Source organism: Syngnathus scovelli, chromosome 1 (genome assembly GCF_024217435.2).
Source record: "Syngnathus scovelli strain Florida chromosome 1, RoL_Ssco_1.2, whole genome shotgun sequence".
Taxonomy (NCBI): Eukaryota; Metazoa; Chordata; class Actinopteri; order Syngnathiformes; family Syngnathidae; genus Syngnathus; species Syngnathus scovelli.
The window spans coordinates 11,177,087-11,196,777 of NC_090847.1; the positions used below are offsets into that span (position 1 = coordinate 11,177,087).

The window sequence follows — 19,691 nt, forward strand, 5'->3', positions numbered from 1 at the left end:
CTGTAAATTGACCCAGACATTTCCATGGGCTATGCAAATGTCTTGGCTATTTTTTCCCCACAACAAAGTCTTTCTTTGGTTAAATCAGGGGTATCACACTCTGGCCTGCGGGCCAAATTTGGCCCGCAGTGTAATTATATTTGACCCGCGAAGAAAAATTGTTTGTCAATACTAAAATTGCAAATTGTCTGCACTTTTAAAAAATATTGATGTTTTGACCAATTTTTATTACTACTCATCTTTTTAAAAATGTTAACAGTTCTTACTAGTCTCTGATTTCACTAGTGTTCACTGTTAATTTGAAAAGAGTCACTAATCCGTTAGTACACCTTTTGCATAGTCACATTGGGTCTGCCACACGTTAAAGGGTGAATACATCATTTATTTATATTTGTACATTTGTATGTCACTTAAATGTTGCCCAAAATGAGAAAAAGGTTTTGTTAAGATGTTTTTCTATCTGTGGCTTTCTTGTCACAAATAAGTTTTTTCCTAAATTTAAAAAAAGAAATCTTCTAAATCAATTCTGGCTGCTAGGCCTCGTGCTTGCCGCAATTCATGTCTGAATGCATGTGTTGTCTTTGTGTGCTCAAATGTCTCAAGGAAAATCCAGTTTGCAGCGACTGGTCCACAGAAAACCATAAATAGTCACAAACGTGCCTGACTGTGTGACTCATCAGAGGTCATCCGAGCCCTGGAGAGATGCACAAACGCTTTGAATAATCAGTCACGAGAGACCACATAAAGACAAAGCAAAAGACAACTGTGTGCACATTATCTCTACGTGTGTGTGTGTGTGTGTGTGTGTGTGTGTGTGTGTGTGTGTGTGTGTGTGTGTGTGTGTGTGTGTGTGTGTGTGTGTGTGTGTGTGCGTGTGTGTGTGTGTGTGTATATATATATATATATATATATATATATATATATATATATATATATATATATATATATATATATATATATATATATATATATATATATTTATATATATATATGCAATGGTGGGAGTTGAACACATTTTTGATGGGAGTTGAACTAATTTTTGATTAAGATTAATTTATTTTAATTTACAAAAATTCTAATTAAAACTAATATTTGTAAGCGTCAATTAGTTGGATACGTCGCCACTACGATCAATGGACACAATACAAAATACACAAATATACCTTACCTGCAGAACACATCTTAAATAAAAATGGATTTTATAATTTTGAAAAACTTAAAAGGGGGAATTTTGAACATGAATGTGTATAGATTTAATGACACAATGCAGTATAACCTTTTCATTTGAAATATTACAAATGCTCATACCCCATTTCAACATTTCTTATTGATGGCTCTGTCTGCCTTGTGTTTTTCTCCCTCCATCAAGACAGTCACCCAGTGATGGGGTGAGGAGATGAATGGAGGGTCTATTTTTAGAGGCAGGGGAGGAGGGCAGACCAAAAGTAAGCAAGGGAGAGGAGAGGGAGAGCGTGTCTGGGGAGGGGAAAATGGGGGGAGGGGGCGTGTTGAAGATAAATCTGCATTCTGCCTCTGCCACTGGTCAGAGACAGCAGCAGCAGCACTCAAGGAGGAGCGCCATCAGCCAGCATCTCACCTGGTAAAAAAACACTCGGCTGCAGAGAGAAGGCACCGTGCCGACATTTGAGCTTGACGCTGTACGAAAAGAAAGATCAGCCAAGAGCGCCTGCAAGCAGGTGAGTGCAAAAACAACTGCAAGGATTTACTTACATAGTCAGTATTGCTCGTAATGCATGAAGAGAAAATACATTGGGTGCACAGTGTATGCTTGGAAAGAGAGCTGCACTTTTGGTTATGTTTAACTGTAGGTGTGTTCTAAATTTAGCACTGTGCTACACCTTGGAGAAAACTGGAAGAGGCTGGCATCTTGGCTTGGCTTGCTCTATTTTGGGGATAGAGGTGGGGACTAAAATATAATGTGGGTTACGTTGGGTTTCGATGTGAAAAAATAGACTCAAAACATTCTCGATATACTGTATTTACGCTTACTTCTTGGCCATTATATGGCATATTTTCATTTGGTTACAAGGCATTTGATATGACATGGGGAATTGTTTATCTGACTGAAATGAAATAGATGTTTGTGATTTAGAACACGTCAGCCTATTAGATATTACGTTAAGTTACGCCACTCAGCAATGTTAGCTGAGATTGAAGACAAATTCTAATTTAAAAAGTCTGTGTACACGGATCAGTGCTTTCCAAACTTGATTGAGCCAAGGAACATAATTTACTCTAGAAAAATCTCACAGCCCACAATCAAATAACAATGAAATCCCAAATAATGATTTACTCAGTGTGAAATCTGTGTTGGTTGAAAACAAAGCTTATTATACCACTGGAAGAACATTGACAAGTTGAACAGAGATACTTTATTTGTAGTAAATAAATTGTGTGAAATTGTACATTTTCCCTCGTGGCACCATACATCATCCCCATTAGAGAATTATGAATTTAGCAACACTGTACGTGTAGTTTTGTGGTTGTAAACAGCCATAAAACTGCACTGCATCACACAGAAAAACATTTGTAATATTTGTGTTGCCACAGCATACAGAAGGGGCAAGGTCCAAAGGTCAGACCTCATGTGAATTCACAACAAACAGATCCCAGCTGATGTTTATGTTCTGTGCCCTGGCAGCGCTGTGTTGGTTTTGGCAATAAACATTGCACCTTCCCCTCCCAACGCTCTCCCTCAGCTATGCGGCCGCGTTCCAAACTGCTCTCCAAGGGAGGATTGCAACTGCCCACGATCAGCGAGGGTACCGAGGAAACACTGAGAGATTTGAACGAGGCCAACGTGCAGCGTGGCGTAGAACACGTCTCCTCTGATGACTACCTCCTCTCCATCTGCCACCTGGCGCACCCCACATTCCCCACCGGAGGTGCTCCACCTAGTGCACGCCATTTGGACGGAGTACATCAGAAGATGCGGACGTCGCGCCTCAGCGAGACTAAGTCCTTGACATTCAACCACAGACAAAAAAGTGTGCAGCAGATCGAGCGTGATGAAGTATTAGGCAGCTCGGACCCGCTCGAGTATCTTTACGGGCATCACAGCAAGCTTTCGACCTGTCACTCAAGATCCCGGGCATACCCACTGGATGGAAGGCCATGCGAGAGTGAGCGGGAGAAGCAAGCACGCTCACGAGCTCACAGCATCCCTCACACTGCAAGTCCTGGTCTCCCACGGCAACGCAAGAGCAGCTGCCCCGAGATACACGCCAACACTGCCACCACCGTTCCGAGCGTATCCACTGAACGCAACCGAGCCGCCCCGATTGCCGAGGAGGGAATCGTGTCAGACAGCAAAGCAGATGGAGAGGGCGTGACCCCAAACAAAAGGCATTCGATGGTCTCACAGTGGATTTCTGACTGCAGGTCAGCTTGGAACGAGGGACGAATAAGAGCCTGCATGCTGCCCGCCATCACTGAGATATAGAAGCTTCAGTCAAAAGCATTCAGTAGAAACATCTACGTTAAGTTTCCAGAAGCTACACAAACCATTTGTGGAGATTTGAATCAACAAATTGCCGAGCTTGCATGGGTTAGTTATCTCTGAGTACTGCACCAACTTTCGACATTCCAAAAACATGCGGCTGGGTTAATTAAATACTCTAGCTATGTACCCCGTGATTGGCTGGCAACCAGTCCAGGGTGTACCCTGACTCTTGCTGAAATGTCAGGATAAGGAAATGGACAGAAAAAAACTTACAGAACTGTGCTGCTTGGTAGAAACAGGATGTGATCGTGGCATTAGGAGATACGTATGTAGACGTGTTTAATGTACATATCTATATGTTAAAATGACATTGTCATGTTTATTCATCTTTGAATAGACAACTGTTGTCCAGGTGATCACGGAGAGGGGGGGGGGGGGGGTCTGCAAAATCGTTTTATACCTTGCACTGTCTTGTGACGTGATAATTCATAATAAAAGATTGTTTTAAATATACTCTCAGTGAAGTGTTTGTTTCGATTTTTGTTTTCATGCATTTGTGAACCTTGGGAAAATGAACTCTAGTGACAGGCTTTGTCAGTGCCAAGAGCTGGCGTTTCTATGGCAACTCGTGTGGGCTCTGGCACTGGTAAACACGTGTGAAGAAACAGACGCGGTGGAGGGGGAGCGACAGACTGTCAACACTGAGCCGAGAAGCATGCAATATGCATGTTGTCTTTTTGTTCAATTGAAAATGCAAACATGAGCAGAATTGTTGCTGTGCGGAAAAGAAAATGTTGGATTTTAGTGTCAAATTGCAGGCTCAATCTAAAAAGGATCCACTAACTTCTTAACGAGAGTTGTTTATATCCGAGAGGGTTGAGACGGAAATGCTTTCTGGGGTGTTATATTTCTATTGGACACTAGGGGTCGGGCTTTCACTAAAGTCTTGAAGCCCAAGCTGACTAGATCTTTTCTCTTTAACAAACTATGATCAAGGACGATTTTTCCCACTTGTATTGTCTTCCTCCCTCAAGTGTTGGGGTTTGACAGATGCAGAAGTGCACCAATAAAGGGAGCGGCATATCCGAATGTTGGACAGCTGCCTTGACAGTATTTGTCATACTTCTTCCACCTGTTGTTTTATTTTTGGGTTTGTCGGTTACCTTCTGCCTCAGTGTGGTTCATAGTTGGACTAGTACAACATAGTTGAACAGCATTAATGCTGCGTGTAATTTTCTCTCCGTTTTGATCTCTCTGGGTCACAGGTGTCAAACTCAAGGCATGGGGGTCAGATACGGCCCGCCACATCATTTTATGTGGCCCGCGAAGACAAATTGTGCATCAAATTCGTGTGTCATTACTAGGATTGCAAATTGTCTTCACTTTTAATAATATCTTTTTTTTTTTTAATATTTGACCAGTTTTTACTTGTCTGATTTGAAAATTAGTTATTTGTCAGTTTGTTTTGTAGCTTTTACTGTATATAATATGAGGTGCTCATACATTTATTTGGGTTGATAGTCATAATGGCCCCCCGAAATAAGCTATGACTACAATGTGGCCCGCGAAAAAAATGAGTTTAACACCCCTGTCGTAGGTGCCCGTGCTTCCATGAGCAACAAAAAGGCCTTTATGAAAAAGACAGAGAAGAGCCTCAAACGTCTGGCAGAAGAAAAAATACTGACTGATTGGGACAAAGATATGTGATTGAAATGTTAAACTTTGGAGAAAGGAAAAAAAAAAAAAACATTCAAAACATACAAGCTCATCTGTGAAACAAAGGGAATATAATGGCTCGCATGACTTCTTCTGGAACGAAAATATGTGAAGTTTATACAAGAACAGTATAAAGCAAAGCATGGTATTTGTTTTTTGTTTGGTATAATGATTATTTTGTTAGTTGAATAACGAGAGGTCACAGTGGAGCCACACACATTGTCCAAGTTATTCATGCAAATTATCTTCATGTCAACGTATACCAAAGCCACAGCATTTCTGTGAATTAACCGCTTACTTGAGAAGTGCAACCACACAATGGTAGAAGGAAGATGTTGCTAATATGTGCTTTAGTTCCTGTACACCCACACCATGTGTGAAAAGGGAAATATCAAGGCTATTCTTCACTTTGTCTCCTACTTATTTATGCAAAATATTTTCCAGTCGTCATGATTGTCAGTATGCGATAACCACAAAGGCCTTGTTGGTTTCTGTGCCACAGAGGAGCTGACCTTTCTATTCCTCCCAAATAACAGAGTAACAAGCCATATTTATATAGTACATGAAATGGTTAGCCAGAAAAATTGGTTTTGATTTAAAAGACATGAGTGCATCGGTAGGCCTACTAATGAAGTAAATAGCTTGAACCTTTAGAAAAAAATCTGAAATAGCTTTAATGTTGCTGATGATTTCTTGTTTGAGGGCCTTGTGAGAAACAAGTGACTCTGAGGCAAATATATCCAAAAAGGAAATATTTTACCGCTGTGATTTTTACTATACAGCAATTTTGCTCGTTTGCTGATTATATTCTATCACAACCAAATATTGGCCCATGCCCATAAATGGACTATAACTCAGGAAACTTACATCACCAATATTTAATGTACTATTCCTCTTCATACATCACTTTTTCATGAAACACTTTCTTATTTGATAAATCCTCTGAGTAGACAGCGAAAGCGAATGCGATTCAGAGGGAGACTACACAAAAGAAGTCCTGAATGGAATTTCCCCTTTCTCCAGAAGAGCCTTTTCCCCCCCGAAAAGGAACAGAAAGTGAAACTGTTGATGTCAGGCCATTGTTTTATTTGAAACAACTCCTCATGTCTGTGCACTGGGCCCATTGTGCTTCACCACAATGGAATCAGCATTTTCCTGTACGAAATTGGTTGGTCAGAGCAAAACGTTATACAGCTCACTTTGACAAGCAATATATTTCCGTAGCAATCTACACAAATTAAGAAATCTACTTATACTCTTAAGCAGTTTCATTTAAAAGATGCAAATGCATCAAAATGAACCGAATCATTCCACGAGATATGCATTAAATTGTGTTTTTTTTGGGGGGGGAAATAGGAATATCTTTGAAGGAATTGCCACATTAACAGTAACCTACTGACAATTTTATTTACGTTGTAATATGACAACAAAACTCATGGCATGATCCTCTTGAATTCAGCCATTACATATGTAATCCAAAACATGATAGATAGATAGATCGATAGATAGATAGATAGATAGATAGATAGATAGATAGATAGATAGATAGATAGATAGATAGATAGATAGATAGATAGATAGATAGATAGATAGATAGATAGATAGATAGATAGATAGATAGATAGATAGATAGATAGATAGATAGATAGATAGATAGATAGATAGATAGATAGATAGAGGGACGGACGGACGGACGGACGGACGGACGAACGGAGGGAGGGAGGGAGGGAGGGAGGGAGGGAGGGAGGGATGGATGGATAGATGGATAGATGGATAGATGGATAGATGGATAGATAGATAGATAGACAGACAGACAGACAGACAGACAGACAGACAGACAGACAGACAGACAGACAGACAGACAGACAGACAGACAGACAGACAGATTTTTTTTCCTTGTGATTTGCAACTTTTCCTTTCCATTCGAGTACCTCATCCCCCAACCCCCATTGTAGACAGGAAGTCTGTGGGATGTGTGCAAGTTTAAAAGGAGGTGCGCGGTGGCACTTTCACTCAGGCAGTATTTGATCCTCCTCGTCTTTAGCTAGCATATCCTTGACCCAACAGAGGACCAGCCATGTGCCGCACTATCAAAGTTCTTTTTCTCCTGGCTATCGCCATCTACGTGTGTGCAGCTCAAAGTAAGTTCCAACGCTTATTTTCCTTGTTAATAATTCAGAAAGAAGAATGCATCAGAAGTCTTGTGAAGCTGTGTTGAAGTAACTGGAATGAATGGCTAAATGTTATTTTCTTGTCATCCCTCTAGTCACTAAATCACAGAGTTGTCTGTGTCGAGATGGGGTGAAGTCGTTTGTCCAAAAGTATGAAATAAAAGACATCACAATTCACCCAGCATCCACCTTCTGCAACAACGTGGAGATAGTGTAAGATGTTATCAAAGTTTTGAATTTTTTAAGGACTTTGTTTTAGGTATAAAATATTTAAAAGTAATGAGAAAATAATTCCAGATGGAGTGCAGCCACATAGTAATACAAACTCATGTAAAGTTTAAGTGTGCATGACTAAATATTGGTTTCTCACCTGTACTGTATACTTTCACAGTGTCAGCACAAGAAATGGCTCATCTTTCTGCTTGAAGAGTAAAGCTGTGACCCGCATCCTTGCAAACCTGACCTCTGTGAGTACTTCTGGGAATCATCTCAGCAAACATCAAAGGTTCACCAAAATTAAATTTGTTGAAATGTGTCCCTTGTATTTCATATTTAGAAGAAGTAAAGCCAAAGCGAGCTCAGAAGCAACTGAGGTCAGTTCCACCCCAAGCAGCAGCACACCAAGGTCTCAAAAGCTTCACAGAAGATAACCACTTACCTGGAACAAAAGTGGCAAAACTGTGAATTGCTTCAATGCTATTTTTGCAATCACATTCATGATGTATACTTTAAGAAACATAATACTTATGTATGTATGTATTATGATACAATGATGAATGTTTTTGCACAAGTAATGACTTTTTTTAATAGAAAATAAAAAACTATAAGCTCTTTCAAAGTCAAAGTCAAAGTCAAAGTCAGCTTTATTGTCAATTTCTCCACATGCCAAAGACACACAAAGAAACCGAAATTACGTTCCCCCCTATCCCACGGTGACAAGACATGGCCCACAATAGACAATCAAGTAAACAACAACGTGCTGAATAAATAATGAATAAATAACACAACAATAAATAAATAAGAGGAGCAAAAAGGAGCAAGTGAGCGTACAGCAGACAGTCCAGAAAATAGCGCAACAGTGCCGCACGCTACGCAGAAAGGGTTAGCGAGTTCAGGGTCCTAACAGCCTGGAGAAAGAAGCTGTTGGCGAGTCTGGTGGTGCGGGAGCGCAGGCTCCTGTACCTCTTCCCAGAGGGCAGAAGGTCAAACAAAGAGTGAGCCGGGTGACTCACATCACTCGCAATCGAGGTTGCCTTGCGGGCGAGATGGGAGGTGTAAATGTCCTTCAGGGAAGGGAGCGAAGCACCAATAATCTTACCAGCTGTATTCACTATGCGCTGCAGGGCCTTCAAGTTCTGTTCAGTGCAGTTACCACCCCAGACAGCGATGCAACTGGTGAGGACGCTCTCAATGGTGCCACGGTAGAATGTAGACAGGACTGCCTGAGGAGCACATGCACGCCTGAGTTTCCGCAGGAAGTACAGGCGGCGCTGAGCTTTCTTTGCCAGTGACGCGGTGTTTGTGGACCAGGAGAGGTCCTCACTGATGTGCACCCCCAGGAACTTGGTGCAGCTCACCATCTCCACCACAGCACCGTCGATGATCAGCGGCAGGTGTTTTGTGTGACCCTTCCGGAAGTCAACAACGATTTCCTTGGTCTTGTTGACGTTCAGCAGGAGGTTGTTGTCCCTGCACCACGTGGTCAGAAGGTCAACTTCCGACCTGTACCGAGTCTCGTCGCCCTTCGTGATGAGACCCACCAGAGTCGTGTCGTCAGCAAACTTCACTGTGCGGTTGTCGCTGTAGGTCGCAGTGCAGTCATGCGTCAGCAGGGTGAAGAGCAATGGACTGAGCATGCAGCCCTGGGGGGCCCCCGTGCTCAGCGTGATGCTGGCGGAGATTTTGTCGCCAACACGCACCACCTGAGGCCTCTGACAGAGGAAGTCCAGTAGCCAGTTGCAGAGGGAGGTACTGAGGCCAAGCTCGTCGAGTTTGCAGATGAGTCGCTGCGGCACAATGGTGCTGAAGGCCGAGCTGAAGTCCACAAACAGCAACCTCACATATGAGTCCTTTCTCTCCAGGTGGGTGAGGGCCGAGTGGAAGGCAGAGCAGATGGCATCCTCAGAGGATCGTTTGGCACGGTACACAAACTGGAAAGGGTCAATGGTGGGGGGGGAGAACGGATTTGATGTGCTCCATGACAAGCCGCTCAAAGCACTTCATGATGATGGGCGTCAGTGCCACGGGGCGGTAGTCATTGAAGCAGGACGGTGCAGGTTTCTTCGGCACAGGAACGATGGTGGCAGCCTTGAAACACGAGGGGACGATGGCCTGCTGCAGGGAAACGTTAAAGATGTCCGTGAAGATACCCGACAGCTCCCCAGCGTAGTCCTTCAGCGCTCGACCCGGGATTTTGTCAGGGCCTGCCGCCTTACGGCTGTCAATAGCGGCAAGCGCCCTCCTCACTCCGTCGGCAGAGAGGCGCAGGGGCTGCTCGTGTGAGGGGAGAGTGGTCTTCAGCGGGCAAGTGCTGTTCTGGGCGTCGAAGCGAGCAAAGAAGCGGTTAAGATCGCTCAGCAGACAGATGTCGCCCTCACAGCTCCTCGGCGCGGGCTTGTAGTCCGTGATGGTCTGAATGCCCTGCCAAAGGCTACGTGCGTCCTTGCTGTCCTTGAAGTGGGTGGAGACCTTGCACGAGAACGCCTTTTTCGCTTCTTTGATGCCCCGGGACAGGTCGGCCCTTGCTGTCCTCAAGCCAGCCTCATCCCCCGCTCTGAAAGCCTTGTCCCTGGCCCTCAGCAGTCTGAGGACAGCCCGTGTCAGCCACGGCTTCCAGTTTGCGCGAGTGACGACGGATTTTCACATTTCATATTTCATCTGTTCATATTTATTCACTCATCCCATCTTACTTAACTACTATAAAGTAAAGACTTTTAGTATGTATGTATGTATGTATGTATGTATGTATGTATGTATGTATGTATGTATGTATGAAAATCATCTTGAAAATAAAAATAAACTTTTTGGAGAGAACGCTTGCGTCGTGCAACAGTACCATCTGGTGGTTGGTACGAAAAAAAAGTAAAAGTTATGACGTCATGTGAACTTCTGGAATATTTCATTACCATTGTAGGGTTTATTTCATTTGTCAAATTGTAGCAACAGAACAAAATTGAAAATTCGGTCCGAAGGTTCATCTTTAAAATAACAAAACGTTACTATCTGTACTCTTGACTTAAAAACCTGTCAATTCGATATTTGATTGGCATTGTGTAATTTTGTTTCCAGTTGGCAGCTGACAGCTCATCTGTTGGCCAGCGGAAAGCTAGGCTAGGCTAAAGTTTTGCCACTGTCATTTCCGAGTGTTGCGCTCAGGGATCCTGCGTCACCGTGAACGCTGTGACCTCGGGCATGGAGAGGGACATTTGCAGGCATGTCCAAAAGTCATGGACGAGCAAACATACTGCTGTTTTGTTGATTCTGTTGTGACATAAAGGTAGCCAGATAATATTTCAAGCAGTGAGGGACTACTGGCTGGTTGGGGTGAGTGATTGCATAATTTGCGTGTGCAAGATACGCTGTTGAAAGGAAATTAGTAATGGGCGTTTTGCATGCATGCAGACAACGAAACCAAGCGGTCCAACGATGACGAGGCTCACAGAAAGTCGTCCGTCAATTTTGTTTAATTCTAGCGCTTCGGATATCACATTTAATATTAAGATTTGTTTTCCTGCTCAATCTGTCAGCTGACACATACGTCTTTTCTAACTGGTCTAGATATTGTTATTAATATGTAGGAAAAACTGATTTGTTATGAATATGTAGGAAAAACTATTACATCGACATGTAAACTATGTCTTACTTATTTAGCAATTGACAATACGGTAGATTTCCACAATGTTGAAAAGTTTACACAAATAAAACGTGATTTTTTTTTTTTTTTAAGTGTTTGATCTAGGGCAGCACGGTGACGCATTGGTTAGCACGTCCGCCTCACAGTTAGGAGGGTGCGGGTTCGATTCCACTGCCCGATGACTGCTGGGATAGGCTCCATGACCCCTGCGACTCCCGTGAGGACAAGCGGTTTTGAGTTAGGACTTGCCTTTTGAGCCATATCTGGTATCAGGCTTAAGCAAGAACTAGACTCTAGAATATCAAAGATGAGAATGACATGAATTCTCTCTCTCTCTCTCTCTCTCTCTCTCTCTCTCTCTCTCTCTCTCTCTCTCTCTCTCTCTCTCGCTCGCTCCCCCCCTCCCCCCCCCCCCCCCCCACCGCCCCTATCTTTTCTCTTGCTCTATTTAGAGGCTGGTCAGAAACCGGACACTATATGCAGTCTGCAGTCAGACAAGCAGGTCTGTATGGTGTGTTTCTTCAATGACCTATAAAGCTAGTGAAAGCTGTTTTTGTATTCATCTGAACTTACATTTGTGACCTTAGGCAGAATTGGAATCTAGACAAACTTTATACGAGTGGATACACATCTGGACTTGAAGAAAAGTGTACCTAGCAGACAGATCGACGGTGAACCCTCCTGACCGGGTGGCTGAATGGCGTCAAGACAGGGAGACATGCCAGGTAGATGAGGAATGAGGAACTTGATGTGTGTGAAAATTAATGACAAACACAATGTTGGACAATTTGTATATACTGAAATGAGTAGCAGGCTAGTGGTTAGCACATATATCTCACAGTTTTAAGGTTCAGGGTTCGAATCTTGGTTACGGCCTTCCTGTATGGCATTTGCATGTTATTCCTGTATTTCTGTGGCTTTTCTTTGAGTGCTTTGTTTTCGTACCACATTCTAAAAACATTTATGATAGTTTAATATAAGACGTGAATGTGATTATCAATGGTTGTTTGTCTATATGTGCCCTGCGATTGGTCGTAAACAGTTCAGGGTGTTGCCCTCACACTTGACCCTAATGAGGACAATTAGAAAGAAATTAAGGCATTGAGTACATATCTACATATAAAGTTGATCATGACTGATACGAACTACTGGAAACTTTGTTGCTTTTGACCTCATTGAGCAGATCTAGAAATATTGGCACAAAATAAATTGCAATATTTTACTTACTCCATCCATGCATCAGCTCTAGAATCTGGATCGTCGTCCGGTGTCTTGGGTGTGCTGTCGCATCCCATTGGACTGACCCGGCACAATATGTGCTACGACGACCAAATGGATGTCCCGATGCATTCCCCACCTGCGGACTTTGCTGTCAACAGCTTATGGACGGACCCCGTCGTTCCAAACCACAGGTTTAGGAAGACTGCAGAGGTCCTTCACAGTTCTTCTATAAATGTAACTACAGCGATGCCATGAGATACGAGTGACCCGACTTCACGGGCTCTTATACACGCCGCGGGCCACCCAGGGGTCATCAATGACTTTTGTTGGTATGCACTCTTGACCTGTGCGTGGGCAAAGGGACTATTCCATGCTTTTTAGCGTGGCCTCTATCAAGCTAAATATAAAACAAATAGAATTGTACGTTGTGTATTAAAACAACCACGTAACTTTGCATTAAAGCCTAATGCTAACTCATAAACCATTGACAGGATAACAAATATTTTGTGGTGTTATAACTCCAAGCAACCGATATTTGAACTCAAACCAACACACAAAGAATATAATAATACTCACATGCATGTATTTAAAGAAACGTCTATTTCTGCATCACACTTATAGATGTTGTGAAACGCTCCCTCATTTGTTTCTATGACTATTCTATACTGCCCTTGTGACCAAGTCACGCACACCTAAAGACACTGCAAGGAATTAATTGTGATGCAAACGGTTTCATTAATGAGTTCTTTAATTTGTTTACAAAGTATAATATAGAGTACCTTATCAAAAACACATTGCTATTTCAGGTACAGGCATGGTCTCAGAACCAAATCAACTTGTGTCTCAAGGCACCACTGTACTTTGGAATCACTGTGAGCTTCACTCACAGGTTTTGTGTATGCTGGTGCACATTTGATTTTCTTATGTAACTGCATTTAGAAACGTGAGAAGAGTGAAAAGATGATGACTGCGGGATTGGAGCCAGCCAAGTTCCCACTCCGTGTTGTAAAAGCCAAAGCCAGCTCTTTCATGAGCTCTCTCACCATAAGTAAGTGACAGACAGCTCTTTTCTTACTCTTCAACTTGCGATTGGTTTTTGATTCATAGTCCATTTAGTCAAAAGTGTGTACAGGGGGTCCTCAATTTACATAGTTGACATTTTGAGGTTCCAACCAGTGTTTGACGTGGAAAATACATTGTCATGCGGCACAATGCTGTGTGCATACTCAGTTACTGCTTATTGTTTTTCAATTTGATTACTTTATATTTATGGCCTGGATGTGCTTTTCATACACATATTTGATACAATTATTACATTTCAAGGTGACAAATCTTGAATTGTTTTACATTTATGGACTGGAAGGGTGTTTTATGCAAAAAATACTTTAATTGTGACTTTACTATTGTATTAGCATAGATCAGCGAGACTACGGCGTGTTTCCATTTAAGTACGAACTCGGGTTATATCGCTACCATAAGAATGTAAATGCATCATAAACCAAGGACCGCCTGTAAATATCATTTTTAATTGTGTTGAATTTTTTTAAATTCCACATATCAACTGAGATGAAATCTTAACATGCAGTTTGACACACAGCACATATAGTTCACTTCTATATCGCCACAAAAAAAAACAGTTGATCCCTCTCTGAAGTTTTTGACCCAACATAAGCTTTTTGATTTTTGTAAACACAGAACTGAAAAGGTCTTATGCTCAATGCTATTATTGTTGTGTAGTGTGTACAGTATGTACCGTAACGCGGCCAACCTCAGTGCACTTGCCCCCAACTTGTCAAATAGTTTATGAATGAGCACATGCTACCAGCTCAGCAAGCTGTCATATGCCTCCCCTCTCACAGGGCAGACCCAAGAGAACCTCCAAAGTTTTGAGCACCAGGCAGGACTGACTGACACTGGCTATACCCCCCACAAGGGCCTGTCTGCTGAGGAGACTTGCTTTCGCCGACTGGCTGACGGCACACATCCCGTGAGTATGAAAAGGAGATCAGCTGTTAAGTCTGATGAACTATACAAGTAAAAAAAGGAGAACAATCACTTTTAATGGACACCAACAGATATAGGTATAGGAATTCACTGTAGCAGACTGTATTTCTATAATTTATTAAGGTACATGAAGAGCAAAATTCCACATAGTCTGCAGTTGAAACGTTTTCTTTTTAAGGGGAAATATCTATCTAATCTATTTATCTACTCCTATGTATCGATCTGTCTGTCTGTCTTTATGTACGATCTCTCTCTCTCTCTCTCTCTCTCTCTCTCTCTCTCTCTCTCTCTCTCTCTCTCTCTCTCTCTCTCTCTAGATAGATAGATATCGATATATAGATTTGGCGATATAGATAGATATCGCTCGGCAATGATTTTAATATATCATAATTCTTTACCAATTTTGACACAAATAGGTTTATAATAGGCATCTAGACAACAGACATCTAGCTCGTTTTAGAATTGGGGCTTTCATATTATATTACATATCAATGAAAGACCATTTGGAAGACATCTGACAACAACCCAACAGCAATGAATTTGACCTTGTATTTATATTTTTTTCTTGCCGTCAATATTGAACAGTGTGGAATTGATTGAAACGTACCTAAAAACTTTGAAAACAAACTCAAAATTAAAATTGAACCTTATTAGAGGCAATAATGATGATGATAATAATAATAATATAGTGACATGGGTTTAGGTTCAGGCGGCTCGGTGGCACACTGGGTAGCACGTCCGCCTCACAGTTAGGAGGGTGTGGGTTCGATTCCACCTCCGGCCCTCCCTGTGCGGAGTTTGCATGTTCTCCCCGAGCCCGCGTGGGTTTTCTCCGGGCACTCCGGTTTCCTCCCACATCCCAAAAACATGCTTGGTAGGCCGATTGATCACTCCAAATTGTCCCTAGGTGTGAGTGCGAGTGTGAATGGTTGTTTGTCTCTGTGTGCCCTGCGATTGGCTGGCAACCGGTTCAGGGTGTCCCCTGCCTACTGCCCGATGACGGCTGGGATAGGCTCCAGCACGCCCGCGACCCCCGTGGGGACTAAGCGGTTCAGAAAATGGATGGATGGATGGATGGATGGATGGGTTTAGGTTCAGTAACAAGGGCATTTTTTTCCTGAAATATAGTAGGTATAGTGTATATAAAAAACGTATGGTAAAATCTGCAACACAAAAAAGGAAAATATGTCAAAACCTAAAGGTCATGACATTTTTTTAATCAGCTTCCAAAATCTGTTGGGAGCCACAAAAAGAAATATCTGATGAAAATCTGGTGTTTACCAGTATTATTACACAGTTACTGGCTTGGTCCATAACATCTCATTCTGTCCGGAAGTGTATGGTGACTTTTGGGACACCCTGTACACTATACTTAAACTAATCAATCAATCTAATGCACACCACCATTTACGTTATTGCTATTTCATATACAACGAGAATATAAGTGCAGAGTATTTTACTGTAAGGGGTGGAGTTACCACAAGCTAAAAAACAAAAAAAAAGTTAAGAAAAACAGGTAGCAGAGTCCTGGTAAACACATTGTGTAAACGGATCGTTGCTAAGCAACCTCTGATATGAGTGGCACGATCCCCTCACGCGCTCACGTCAACAGCAACAACTAAAGGCCTATTGCGTACGTTTGTATCGTTCCTCCTTTGAATCATGGACGAAAGAAAGACGGCGAACGTCAGGGAACGCCAAAAAAACATCATTATAAAAAGGTAGGCCCAGATTGCATTTTTAAATCAAGCAAGGAGAGTTTTTTTCGGACGCAGCAAGGAACCCGCACCGTAGCCTTCGGTGCTAACTAACGTTAGCATGGAGACTACACGGCGTCTAAATCACATTTTTGTCCGAATTTGTCAATTTGGGGTGAATTCACTAGTCTATCTGAGAGATGTCGTAAAGTAAGTCAGGCAGTTTTGATCATTTTGCTATGTTCAGTCGATATGTATGTAGCACGATTAGCTAGCTTGCGGTGTACCAATAGCATGTTGCTATGCGATAAATGCGTCTAACCTAAATATTGATCTCGCTTTGTGTTCACCCGTTTGCAGATTTTATGTAGAATAAAGTTTTGTTGTTATGGTAAAATGAAAACACTTTCGCTTTCGTTAAACAGCGTGTGCAACTGTCATGAAAAATATACATATTGTGTTGTCTAACTGGTCCCAACCGGTTCACAACGCCAGTCTACTATAACCTCACTTCCACTTTAACTTCAATGCATCGTCTCTTAAATGTTCAGAATGTGAAATGTGAGCGATGCACTACACCAACTAAAGTGATGAAGTGCCTGAATTTAATGGAGAAATAGTGGTATGCAATTATTACCCACCATGCTAAATTAACCAGTTAGAATTTTCATCCTCCATGCTCGTCAACATTCTGCCTGGGCCACAACACATGATTAGTACTGATGAGTTTTAACGCCCTTTGGTTGTTAGCAACTTGTCAAAAGCTTTAAGGCCCTTTGTTTTTGTATTCATTAGTTTTTTTGTGTTGAGCTCATGGTTTGTTTTACTGACAAATCTGTCACAAATATCGGTAGTAGTAGTTGCTTGTCATATGTACATTCAATGTTGCGACCCAAAAAACAAAAATCTTAGCTTACTAAATCTTACATTCTCTTGATTAAATGGTTTTGCTTTTTCGTTGCTTTTTCTGTCTTGCAGAAGCTGAGAATGTCAATCGGGGACTTGAAGGACGACAGGCTTACAACATCAGCACAATCCACTCCAAGTGGGACCCCCTGCGTCACCCCCTGCGTCACCCCCTCGGTCACCCCCTCAGTCACCCCGTGCGTCAGCCCCCTTGCATCACCGGCTGTCACTCGCAGGTAGGGTGCACGTTCTTCACATTGTGTTCCGTTGATGGACGTTATTTGTGTCTAAAATTGGCGTCCTGCTTCAATAATTTGCCACAGTCATGTGTTCCCAACTCACACTGTGTCTTGGCGGGATTGTAGGAGCTGGTTCCAGCGGAGTCCTGCGCCCTTTCTCACACCATTAGATTCCAACAGTCCTAACCATACAGCCGACATGGGAGGAAACCAAGGAGGAGAGGACACGTGGAGCTTCTTTGGAACTCGCTCAGTGGTGCAGAAGTCACCCACTCACCCAGGCTCTGAACCCAACACAGGTGAGGGAGTTTTGGACGGGTGCACAACACAAATACTGTTATTAACATTGAAGAAACCATGCACCAGGTATTTCCACGCTGAAGAGTTGAGTTCACGCGGTAACAAACGTGTTAACAATAGCCAACCTTTTGTTCACATTGATACGCTTTTGGCACATTATTTCCGGGATGTTAGCTCTTCTATCACGGGTAAGTAGGTTTTGTGTTTATATACTGTTCTTTTATTTCAAGCTTGTTTTTTTTATATTAAATGTCCAATGGAAGGTCTGTAGGTTGTAGATATATGTTTTCATGAATTTAAAAAAAATAATAATAATAATTCGCAGAAGGGATTTATTTTTAAATATACCGGATCCACCTCGTACGCTGACGACCGATTTCCTGTCTGAGCCGTGTAATTTCGTCAGCTTCATGAAAATCCGCAGGCGTCTGGATAAAATAGAAGGCTTGCGGTCGGCGAATGAACGGCGACGACGTTCCGCTGGCGCACCGCAACCAATATGAATTGATTCGTCGACATCAATGCTTTCTATTCCTTGCGGCGTTCCGGAGAAGACCGCACCGCAGCCGTTCCGCACCCGGTGTGAATTAGGCGTAAGACAATATCTGATTTATTCTTTGCTTTTCATTCATTTTTTCATTTTCATGTACATTTGCTTTTATGTAATGAAATCAGTTTTTATCCATCCTCAACATTCTATTTTTTTTTTCTATGCTGCAAATTAGTGCAAACAAACCTGACTAACATTGCTGATACTATAAATACATTTTAAAATTTCAGTTTTTAATGGTGTGCTTATTGGACATGGTGGTACTTGGAGAGCAAGTTTTTTTCTTGTGTGGTACTAGGGATAAAAAAAAAAAAAATTGTGAATGACAGTTTTACAAGAACTGGATATACCTTGGTGGCATCGAGGCTCAGGTCTGTGCCTTCCTTGCAGGCTTTACACTTCAGTCCTACTTTGGCCTGCAGAAGTCCTCCACCATAGCAGGCACCGGTGGCCAAGACAGCCTCACTGTGGGGGACACTACCAGCTTCATGCCCCCCAAAATTGAAATTGCTGGCGTGGACCCCAAGCAGCCACCCCCACGGCCACACAAACTCAAACCCCGGGACATGAATGTCTTAACACCGTCAAGCTTCTGACCAGACGCACAACAATTACATCTGTCAGACATGTGCTTCCCTGCCTTCCTTCGTCCCTCGGCAGACCCCCCAACCCCCTCCCCAATGTAGTATCAGTTGATAGTATTAGATATGACCGCACTGTTACTACTTCCAGTGGACTGACGCCCTTGCACTCTATCTAGTCCATTTCTTCCAATAGGATCAAATACATGGGGAAAATGTTCAATATCCCTCACAAGCCATAAATTAATGTACAATGACTTATTTTAGTAGCATTGACATGCATCAAAATGTCATCTAGGTTCCATTGTCAGCCTTGACATGAGATTGAAGTTGTCAAGCTGTCCTGGTTGCCATGGTGCAGCTTCATACTAAATTCATTTTTGTTCTCTTTTGTTAAGACAGCACAGATTTGTTGTCGCACTTTGTGCCCAAGCCTGCAGCAGTGATTTTTTTCTTCTAAATATTTGGCTTTGTGATGTCTCAAGTGTAACTGGTGAGCTAAACAAGCTTTTATAATTAAGATTACAACTTTTCATGTTAACACTATTCCCATAGTTCATATTCTAAATATGTTGTGTATGGATTTTTTGTATTGGCTCACAATATAACTCATGTTAGGATACAAAGCATTGCAGTGGTTGTTTTACATTCAATTGTGTATGTTTTCGTCAAAAAAATAATGGTCCCTAAAGTTTGAATTTGGTGATGAGGTAATTGCACAAGGGAGATCGTACCTCCCACTTGCACGTGTAAATAAAAAACATCGAGGCATTTCTTTTGTGCTCTTTTTTTGAAAAAAGATGTGGGTCTACAAAAGTGTACTTATTGTCAACTTGTTCTCAAACTATAAACGCAAGTAACAGAAGATAAACATAGGGTTGAGAGAGACATTAAATATCTATTTGATAAGGCTGCCGCAGTTTAATTACAGTCTATGGCCAGAAGATAGCAGCATGGGCTCACAGTTTTGTGTTTCACACAGCATAAATC

At 42.2% G+C, this 19,691-nt stretch overlaps 3 protein-coding genes across 6 annotated transcripts; all 3 read left to right on the plus strand.

The window, feature by feature from the left end:
* The first annotated feature begins 1,508 nt into the window (after positions 1-1,508).
* Positions 1,509-3,976, plus strand: si:dkeyp-72g9.4 (uncharacterized). Of its 2 annotated transcripts, none has more exons than XM_049744543.2 (2): positions 1,509-1,697; positions 2,663-3,976. In XM_049744543.2, exon 2 carries the CDS (start codon positions 2,723-2,725, stop codon positions 3,461-3,463), a length of 741 nt encoding a protein of 246 aa, XP_049600500.1. In that variant the 5' UTR covers positions 1,509-1,697; positions 2,663-2,722; the 3' UTR covers positions 3,464-3,976. The 2 variants fall into 2 exon arrangements, with proteins under 2 accessions (XP_049600500.1, XP_049600491.1); XM_049744534.1 differs by having other exon boundaries at positions 1,512-1,697; positions 2,721-3,976.
* Positions 3,977-7,156: 3,180 nt separating this feature from the next.
* Positions 7,157-8,194, plus strand: LOC137840801 (C-X-C motif chemokine 11-1-like). The gene is made up of 4 exons (XM_068652612.1): positions 7,157-7,320; positions 7,446-7,563; positions 7,742-7,817; positions 7,907-8,194. Exons 1-4 carry the CDS (start codon positions 7,257-7,259, stop codon positions 7,913-7,915), a joined length of 267 nt encoding a protein of 88 aa, XP_068508713.1. The 5' UTR covers positions 7,157-7,256; the 3' UTR covers positions 7,916-8,194.
* A 2,539-nt stretch (positions 8,195-10,733) lies between these two features.
* LOC125983308 (putative monooxygenase p33MONOX) lies at positions 10,734-19,472 on the plus strand. 3 transcript variants are annotated; one of them, XM_049744461.2, is made up of 10 exons: positions 10,734-10,893; positions 11,297-11,420; positions 11,656-11,705; positions 11,791-11,928; positions 12,447-12,634; positions 13,364-13,472; positions 14,284-14,411; positions 17,104-17,267; positions 17,397-17,569; positions 18,511-19,472. In XM_049744461.2, the coding sequence occupies exons 4-10, from the start codon at positions 11,901-11,903 to the stop codon at positions 18,714-18,716; spliced, it is 996 nt and encodes a 331-aa protein (XP_049600418.1). In that variant the 5' UTR covers positions 10,734-10,893; positions 11,297-11,420; positions 11,656-11,705; positions 11,791-11,900; the 3' UTR covers positions 18,717-19,472. The 3 variants fall into 3 exon arrangements, with proteins under 3 accessions (XP_049600418.1, XP_049600405.1, XP_049600410.1); XM_049744448.2 differs by lacking the exon at positions 11,297-11,420; XM_049744453.1 differs by lacking the exons at positions 10,734-10,893; positions 11,297-11,420 and adding an exon at positions 11,454-11,469.
* The last annotated feature ends 219 nt before the right edge of the window (positions 19,473-19,691 follow it).

Bases quoted from the DNA above. Each gene is read 5' to 3' on its own strand.
- si:dkeyp-72g9.4 (XM_049744543.2), top strand. From the start codon at position 2,723: ATGCGGCCGCGTTCCAAACTGCTCTCCAAGGGAGGATTGCAACTGCCC.
- LOC137840801 (XM_068652612.1), top strand. From the start codon at position 7,257: ATGTGCCGCACTATCAAAGTTCTTTTTCTCCTGGCTATCGCCATCTAC. The intron at 7,321-7,445 runs GTAAGTTCCAAC...TCATCCCTCTAG, and splicing joins CTACGTGTGTGCAGCTCAAA to TCACTAAATCACAGAGTTGT. The intron at 7,564-7,741 runs GTAAGATGTTAT...ATACTTTCACAG, and splicing joins TGCAACAACGTGGAGATAGT to TGTCAGCACAAGAAATGGCT.
- LOC125983308 (XM_049744461.2), top strand. From the start codon at position 11,901: ATGGCGTCAAGACAGGGAGACATGCCAG. The intron at 11,929-12,446 runs GTAGATGAGGAA...TCCATGCATCAG, and splicing joins AAGACAGGGAGACATGCCAG to CTCTAGAATCTGGATCGTCG. The intron at 17,268-17,396 runs GTAGGGTGCACG...GCGGGATTGTAG, and splicing joins TCACCGGCTGTCACTCGCAG to GAGCTGGTTCCAGCGGAGTC.